This window comes from Chaetura pelagica, unplaced genomic scaffold, assembly GCF_000747805.2.
Source record: "Chaetura pelagica isolate M959 unplaced genomic scaffold, ChaPel_1.0 scaffold207, whole genome shotgun sequence".
NCBI lineage: Eukaryota > Metazoa > Chordata > Aves > Apodiformes > Apodidae > Chaetura > Chaetura pelagica.
The window spans coordinates 3045089-3054345 of NW_009953929.1; the positions used below are offsets into that span (position 1 = coordinate 3045089).

Sequence of the window (9257 nt, forward strand, 5' to 3'; positions counted from 1 at the left end):
TTAACCCAATTCAAGAAGCCAGTCAAACAGGCTCGGTGTCATCTCGGTGCCTTCCTCACTGAGCTTGCAGTACTGCACCACAGCATGAAAGATATCCCCCACTTTCCAGGACTTCCGTTGGACTAATTGCACAACATCTAAGAACTAAATGAAAAACCAAAAGAAGACATGCTTAGGGTCTGGTTAATGTTGTGCTGAGGTTCTGTTAGATGAATGCACACAAACTGTCATATGACCTGCCTTGGTAAATGCGTGCAAGTGTGTGAGAAAGTGGATGCAGTTCACTGGGCAGCAACATAAAGGTTCTTTCTATTTATGAAACTTAATTTCTGAAGTTCCTTAGCTCCCCAAAGATGGATCAGATCTCATGACATTTTCTAATGTAGTTGTTCTCATTAATTATTTCTTATTTATTGCAATGAAAGTAAGAACAGCAAAAGTGAGTTTGACAAAGGATCGCAGTTTTCCTTGTTATTGGTTACTTGCTGTCAACATAATGGAGCTGTGGCTGTCCTTTTAAAAGAAAAAAAAAAAATACCTCTTAATTACCATTAGATACTTTTGAGTTTATATTTTCTGTATTTCCATATAAACGTTCCACAGTGGTGCAAATATTCACACAGTACTGGTCAGAGGGAATTCTGGGTGAACTTCTCTCACAGGAAGACATTTGCCACAATTGTCGTGGGATCATAGAGAGGATCTATATTTGACTTTTAACATTTATTTTCCAGAACAAACAGAAGTTAAATATATGTTCTTAAGCAGCTGTAGAATACCGTGAATTTTGTCCACTTTATACTTAATAATGGGCTTAACAGTGTCATACATCTGTTCTCATTTTTTTTCTGAAGCACATAAATGAAAATCAAAGCTTTTCATTTCTTTGAATTTCACAATCAATATGTAATTAGCTTGTTCCTTCTACATTTCCAGTATAAACCACATAAGAAAATATTGTGTGTCTCTAGTTAGTGTAGCTGTTTGCTATTTACATACTGAAGCCTAAACTTTTAATATGTATTTTAATGATATTTAATAGGCACACGATTTCCAAGAGCACTGTTGTAGGCAGGATGTGCTTCATTATTCTCTAGTGTATTTTTGCAATTGAATTAACTGTTTGCCAAAGCACATGGGTAAAGCTGACAGCTGTTTCTTTAATCAGATGCAATTTGGACTGTTGCTGCTGAATGCATTTTAAATTATGTTTATGATTCCCAAATGCATGTACTCAAGAAAATCAAACAATATCTCTGCTACTCAAAATGATCTTCCCATAGACATTATTTTAAAAGACCAAAATACTGATTTGTATTTTGTCATTAATTGAGTTGAATATGGTGCCACTTTTTGTAGGCCCTAAGGTCTGAGCTGTCTTTGCTGACCTTGGAAAAGGGACTGCTTTGGTTATTCCTGAAATAGCGTAGGTGGCGTTTGGTGATGTCTACAATGGAGTGCTGTAATTCAGGAATAGAAGCAGCCTGCACTTCTTGTGGCCATTTTGGACTTCAGTGTTGCTCTTGGTGCTCTGGCTTGGTCTGATACCTTGGGAGATTTCTCAGCTCTGGTGGGATGCGTGTCTGTCTGCTTCTCTCTGGATGTAGACTTCTGCTTTCAAAATAGTGGTTGGCAGAGGCTAAGCTACATCTGAGCAGGTGTAAAAGGGCACTGGCATACATAGCACTTCTTAATTTGTAAACTTCATAATTTCCATAAAATGAAATGTAGGTATGTCAGACTAATTTTCCAAGTCACAGATGTGTGATTGCAAATATGGCTCCACTGGAAACACTTGCTCGTCACTGCTTGGGCTGAAACTGTCTCTCAGGGTAGTAATTATGCAGGGACATGTCTGCACAGGTAGGTCCATCCTCTACCTGTTCTCCAAACTTTCAATCAACTCTGGTGCAGAAACCTCATTATATGAGACACTGAACCTGAGTTGATATATGTTATATTTATTTTGCAGTTGGTTTCTCCTGTAGACTTGGGCAGTGCACCATATTAGATCCTGCATAAATGGAGGAGGAACTGGCAGGGCCCTGCAGCATTCTGCTCTCTGCCCTGCTCTATCCCCAGCTGTAGCAATTTCTGAGCAGCCTGAGGCTGCCCCAATAACCATTGCAGGCAAGACAGAATGTGCACAAGGACTAAGGAGTTTTAAAGCTGGAAATTCTAAGTCCAACTTATGCCTTGCTTCACAGTCAGCTCTGACTGTCACCAGGTAGCAGAACTTGGTATGTCTGATGTCCACATGCAAGTAATTTTTATCAATTTTTAAGCTACATTTTTAACCTCCCTGTAAGCCACCTGCAGCCCTTCACAGCAGCCATGTAAAGGATTCTTTCTGTTAATACCACTGAACAGATTCATCAAAGCAGAGGCTTTGGAGAAGGTCTCATGGTGATACTGTTTCTTGTGTCATGGACACACTGCTAAGTATTTCACATACCTTAAGTTCAGACAGGTTTCATCCTCTCTTCCCTCTCTGTAACAAGCAGTGACACTGCCATCTTGCTGTAATGAAGATGTTTTTGCATCTGCTTTTAAGCTTAGTAACTTCAACAAATCCTAACTCTTGAGTCAATGGTATGCCCAACTGAAAATACTACCTTTTCAATTTTGTTTTCCTGAGATTTCTTAAAATAGATGGTTGGAATTCCAAGTTCAGAAGCAGCTATCCACTGCAGGGTGGCTCTCAACTCTGCATCGGGGCAGTCTGGTTCCAGATCAAAGTTGATCACTAGTAGGTCCTTTTGACAATTGGCTGTTCCCACTGAAAGCACAGAAGTACTTTCTGGAAAGATAACAATCCCAACAGTTACTGTGCAATTACTCGTGTTAAGTTCAAATTTTATGTTTTAATTGGTATGGTTCAACTTACCCTCTGTATTTTCTGTCTGTTCTTTAGGGAAAACCTTTTCTTCTACTAATTCACTTAGAAACAAACAACAACAAAGCTTATTAGTGATATTTAGGAACAGTCTACAATTCATAATGGATAAACTTCTCGCTCAATATAAGACCTAGAAAACTGCAAGAAAAATGTTACATAGGATGAAATAATACTTTGTGAAATATACTTTATTTATTTGATCTGTAAATTGGGTGAAACTATAGGAATTGCAGCATTGTTCCTGTAAAAAGATGAAGTACTTGTGCTGGCTGCACTCTGTATTGTGTTTGGTCAGGATCTGTGTATTTTTACACAATGACAAACAAATGATGTCATGGTCAGACACAACAAGCTTCATAACCTGAGGGGAAATGCTGAACTTCCCATGTCTGCAGCCTGCAATGCTGTGCTCCCTGCCTCCCTCTTTCTAGTCTTGCTTCCTAGTTTTATCTTTCATAGTTAAATACAATCATAACTTTCAATGACTTCAACTACTGCCAGGTTTAAATCAATTAGCTGTTTGGTTAAACAAATCCTGTTTACACCTTGCAAGAATTTCCAAACATCTTCATTTCTTATATTGACCTCTATCTACAGGAAGCAAAGTCCTGGCATGTGGTTGCTGCTTTAGCTTCCAGTTTGGAACACAATATCCATACTCATGTATGTGTGGCAGGAGAGTGTGAATTCTCTGTTGATTTCACAGCTATTGCATTAATCTCATCACCCCTGGAGGGACAGCACAATACACATGGATGCTACTCTTGCCATCCTCATTCACAGGTTTTCAGGATCTCCCCCAAGGCTTCAAAGATTGTAAACACTCATGTAGTGGTTACTGCAGGATGTGAGAGCAAACAATAAAATGGCAGCATGCAATGTATTGTTTGTGGTGACATAGATGCTTAATAACTCCCTTCCCACCAGGTGGTTTTCCAGTTTTCTCTTTGAACAGTAGATGTATTTTGTGCCTTGACTTTGATTTCTGGAAGCACAAACTTCTCGCTCCTGTTAGCTAACACCTGAGAAGAAACCCTGAAAACTTACCTGGGGAATGAGAAAAATGTCCCTTTGGTCCTTGGAAATATAAAGAAGAGGGGTCGTCTAGAGGAAGGTGTGTAGGAGGTATCACTGCCTCCTGTGGAGATGGGAATGTTTTAACAAGGTGAATCTCTGAATTGGCAGTTGAGAGAAAATGCCTGTAACTCTACAGAAGTAGGAATGCCCAGGGTTCCTTATCAAAAAAGCCAGCCTCTTGGAAGCAGGAAATCTGCAGTTTAGTCTGATAATGAGCTGTGAAGATTTTCTGCTGTCATTGACTTCACAAAGTTCCCATGTTCCATGTGTGATGTACAGCCTGCACACTTGTGCAGTGGCCGTGCCATGACTGCGTTGTGACATTCACTAGCTTGCTGGTTCTACCAGGTTTCAGGGCACCAGAATCTTTAGGCAGGTGCTTGTGCATCTCTTGATCATTTTATCGCATGTTCTGTAGAAACGTGCCCAGAAACAACAGGTAAGACATATTTTGGGCCAAATTATTATTATTATTCTTGGAAAGAAGTCTATAATATTTTTTTCCCTTTGATTTTAATTGATCTTGATTTGCTTTACCTTGTTTGCTATTACAGTAAAGTTTTTGAAGTTATTTGGATAAGTTCACACAGTGGGAAACCAACACTGCAGAAAACTGCCTTTTAGGCAGAGCAGCTCGTGGACCCATGTTCTCTTGAGAGATCCACCTGGGTGGGCTTCCATGTCATCTTTCTCTGTCTAGGGCTGTCACTCTGCACAGACACCTGCGTGTACTTTTTATCTGAAACTAGCAGCAGGCTCAGCAGCAGGCGCAAAGCAGGGCTTGGCACATTTTAGATGGTGTAAATGATTTGCAGTTAAAATTAGACTGAACATCAAGTCTCACTTCAGTAACTACTTACTTAATCACAGGAGAAGATGGCACGTTCTCCTGATAAATTTCCAGGTCCATAATGCCAAGACTGCTAGTTGTACTGCTGTTGCCATTGCTGACAAAGCAAAAGTTTAAATATTAGTGCCAAGCTGTACTGAACATGTCTCCATACACCTCTTTTTCATTTATTTATGTACAAAACAAAGCAAGGAGGTTGCCCCCTGTTATGCAAAGTTCCACAAAATCAGTTGTGCTCGGCAAGTGGTTCCCAGAATGAAGCACACTCATCTGCTCAAAATAATTAGGCTTTGATTAAAGTAATTCTATATGGAGCATGTGTCAAGTGATGATGTAAACTGCAGGGGGGAAAAAAGTGGACTGTCTTCTTGTGAATGGTTCATGCAGTGAACATTTAGCCTCAAACAAAAACCAGTCTGCTTGAGTCCTTGAAAAGGATTATCAGGTAGAGTTGTCCTGGGAAAACCTGCAGAGATTCAGATACTTCTGAACATTGTAAGCAAGGCATTTGGTTGTTACCTACTGGGTGACTCTGTGCCTGTAAACAGGAGCAGTTTCCATGTATTACACCATAACCCAAATCCTGCTGGGGACCTGATGGAACCAGCAGATACAGTGACAGCCCCTTATGTTTCTGACTATTCTGAAAAACTGAGATTCTAATTAAAGCCAGTGCTCTTTAGTACCAATGATAAGTGGAAGTATTCTCTTTGGATTCTTCACAAGAATGAACTATTATATCGGCGAATATTTGGAAAAATGGTACCAGCTCACTTTATAGAATTATTGTAAATTTGACAGTGAATGTGCAGATACTGCAATATTCTGATGAACAGGAGGTGGATTCGCTGGCTGCAACTCGATTAGTACAGACAAGTTGAGTGTGGCGAGTCAACTTGAACTACTTAATTTTTACTGGAAAAACAACGATGTATTTTTCCTTACATTAGAAGGATTGAGTAGAGAGTTCCTTTTCCCCATCAGGTTTTTCTGAATCATTGTCAGCACACCATACATTCAGACTTACTGTGGCAATTTCTGTTTCAGTACTGAGCCAAAAGGCACAATAGCTTTCTCAATCTTTTAACTAAGTCCCTGGTCTGATACTATAATAGTGGGATGAATGTTCACCCAAACTGACAGACAAGGCTTTTTCAGGATTTTTTTAGCTAGCCAGCACTGCTGTCTGAGAGCCTCTATTCCCTGTTCCCTATTCCCTCTTCTATTCCCCGTTTCATTACCATAGTGTCTTCCCTCCTTGTCATCTTAATACCCAAGTAAAAGAGGTAATTACTTGACAATATTTTAAAACCTAATCTAAGAGCATACGAAGAAAAAAAACCTTGCTCAGTTTGAATTTGTGAAGGGGTTGAAATCAAACTAACATCACTTTCTATAAGCTCTAAGGACTAGACAACATCTTTAAAGACATACTGACTTGAACAAGACCAAAAAACAGCATGTTGCAATGGGAGCTCTGGAATTTATGCCTGCTCAGGGGGAGCTCGGCCATCCTCTGTTGATCTGCTCCCCTGTACCAGTCTAAACTGATCAGGGCTCTCTCTCTCTCTGCTCTCAGTGTACAGATACCTGGTGGGAATAGCAGTCTCTTCAACCTCAGATAATGATATGCCAAAATAAACATTATGCAAATAGTAGCAAATAAATCAAAGAAAAGGCTGTAGCAATTAGCCTGTCTGATGGCCTGTTCACTGTAGGACTGAGGCACTGGAATGGTGCCAGGACATTTTTAATTTTAATCTAGTTTCTTACCAATATTAAGACTTGGCTGAGAATTGACATGTGCCTATATATTTTTTTTTCTGTTTTAAAAATAAAGATAAAATTCTGTCATTAGGCTTGCTTTACAGTATCCTGAATAAATGTCAAGCTGTTGACCATAATTCCTGATGCATGATAGTCACCTCATTAACTTGGTTGATTAGACTAAATTGTCTACTGAGAACAGACAAGGAGGGTACCTCTACCTCAGGGATCGCTCGCTGAGTTGCAAGTAGCTGCTGGTGTCATCAGGATTGTCCTCATCGTTAGCCAGCTGGGACCAGCTGCCTGTGCTTTCTTCACTGCTGCTGAGATGGGTTGGAAATTCTTCAGCTGTTTTTGTCTCTCCTGGCATTTCAGTATCTGCTCTGCTCTGAGGACTGTTGCTGTTAGGGTGATAAGGAAGGCATGTTGATACTGTAATATGGGCTAACAAACTGGTGCCACTAATCTTCAGGCCACGTTGCTCATTAAAGTCAATCAAGCTGCAAAATTATAGATGCGAGAGACAGGACAGGCTTGTAATTTATACATGAAGTCCAGCTGAACATATGGTCTGAGATGCTCTTAAAAAAGGATGATCTTACAACTACTATAAACAAACACAAAGCCTGCACAGCTTTTTTTTTTTTTTAATCCTAATTGACTGTATGTCGTTCAATATTTTGGCTGGAGTCCTATGTGCCTGTATCTACACTAGCAAGTAATTTCACGCAGTAGGAGTGGATCAAGGCAATTGTTGCTGATGGTTTCATATCTATATATATTTTTAGGTATTTTATTTCAGCCTAGGCTTGGTCCAGACAGCCATACCACAAGTGGTTCAAAACCATGTGAAGAACCACTGGAAGCTTTGCACCAGTAGGGGTGTGAGCACATCTGGTACACACTTGTGCAGCATCTGCTTGAGATTCCTTTAAAATAGATCTGCACTGCATGCTGTAAACAGAGCTGATGCATGGAAATGGAGACAAGTCAGTTCAGAATCCCACTGCATCACTGAACCAGAATATTTGTGGAGGTGTAGCCTCTGGTTACTAATTCTGCCTTATGAATCCTATTACTTTAAATTTCCCATTGCCACATCAGGAGCTCTGCATGGACAACAGATGAAAAGTTATTAAAGGGCTCATAAACTGAAAATAAATACATTTGGAAATTCACCTATTTGGAATCTTGACTGTTTGAAAATGAAGTTAATTAAAAGGAGATTGTGCTTGAAGGAAGAGCAAGGTTAGTGGCAGAGAGTCAGTCTGAAAGAACAGTGACACTGGTAATTATCCACCTAATTGCTGCCATGCACAGCAAAGTACAGTCTTCCCCACTTCACACAGAGCTTTGTCAAAACCTAAAACCCAGCACTGCCTAAAATAAAATGAGCTACAAAAGTGTTTCTAACAGTAGCATCTGCACTCTTTCTGCCTCAGGGTGCTGCAGTGCTCCAAGTCATTGGCAGTTCAGGTACCATGGAAGTAACAGATATGATGAGGATGTATAGTTAAAATTAGGCAATGCCTTGAGAAAGACCCTTGCTTTTCTACTCATGGCATCCACAGCAATCCTCTGCATTTGCACTACACTCTCATACTAGGTTTACACTTTGCCATAACCAAAGCAAGTTGCAGATCTCTTAACAAAAGAAGTACAGCTGTAAGGAGAAGGTGGCAAGGTGGTAAACTCCATAAATTGTGATTCAAATAAAATGAAATTGACTGCTTTATCTAAATTCTACCAGAGAAGTCTTGAAGCAAAGGAGATGAGAGCTGATTTTAATTACTATTTTATTTCCTCCACTAAAGAATTTTTATTACTTGTAGCTCCAGATTGTAAACACGAAGTTTAACTTCAAGTTCTTGGAAGTCTGGTCTTGCTTCCAGGTACACAAAGTATTAGCAGAGAACTACAGGTCAAACTCTGCTATATTATGTTTTACACTGGCTTGGATTTTTTAATTTATTATTATTATTATTATTATTATTATTATTATTAATTGAGGTATCTGCCAGTGCTAAATGAAGGTTTAAATTTTGTCCATCTTTCCTATCTTGACTACAGAAGACTTAAATACCAGTAGAGGGAAAATGTACTTGTCTGTACAGCATTGGATTTAACTCTTAGAACCACAGTATTGTGATACTTAGTGTAAGTTTGCTCCAGAAATCATCACTGTCATAAATGATTGGGAGTTTTTATCCCATCAGAAACCTGTAGTCAGAAGTTAACCTATTTGTCTTTAAAAGTGCTTATCTTCTAATCTTCTTCCTTTATCCAAATAATATTTACTGGGAAATCAAAACAAACAGCAAAGCAATGTGCTGATTTGCTGTTTTGTCACTTACCTATTTATTAGGGAACTGGAAACTGTGTGTTTCACATCAAAAGCTTCTGGAGGCTTTTCTTTGCTTTGATGTTCGTTTCCGGAAGGGCCACGTGAAGTTGAGGACTCTGAGTCTTTATCTGGCTCATCTCGTTGATCAATTTCTATCTGAATTAAAGGCACTTCCCTGTGCTGACCTGCAGGGAGACATCCAGGGCTCTTCATGTGCTCTTCTTTCTCATCCAAATTTATTCCATCATTTTTGGGTTTTGATTGACTTGGAGCTGCACTTTGGGGATGTTTGTTTTCCAGCGCATCTTCTCGGACTGTAT

The 9257-nt window shown here is 39.5% G+C and overlaps 1 protein-coding gene across 1 annotated transcript in view; it reads right to left on the reverse strand.

The window, feature by feature from the left end:
* The window catches only part of SPHKAP (SPHK1 interactor, AKAP domain containing), a 46056-nt gene continuing 36799 nt past the window's right edge, over window positions 1–9257 (reverse strand). The window contains exons 6-10 of the mRNA XM_010001630.1: window positions 8948–9257; window positions 6815–7093; window positions 2888–2940; window positions 2616–2800; window positions 1–144 (exon numbers count right to left, since the gene is read on the reverse strand). The exon at window positions 8948–9257 is cut by the window's right edge and continues 3390 nt beyond it. Coding sequence (XP_009999932.1) covers window positions 1–144; window positions 2616–2800; window positions 2888–2940; window positions 6815–7093; window positions 8948–9257 — 971 coding nt within the window. The remainder of the gene's footprint in view (window positions 145–2615; window positions 2801–2887; window positions 2941–6814; window positions 7094–8947) is intronic.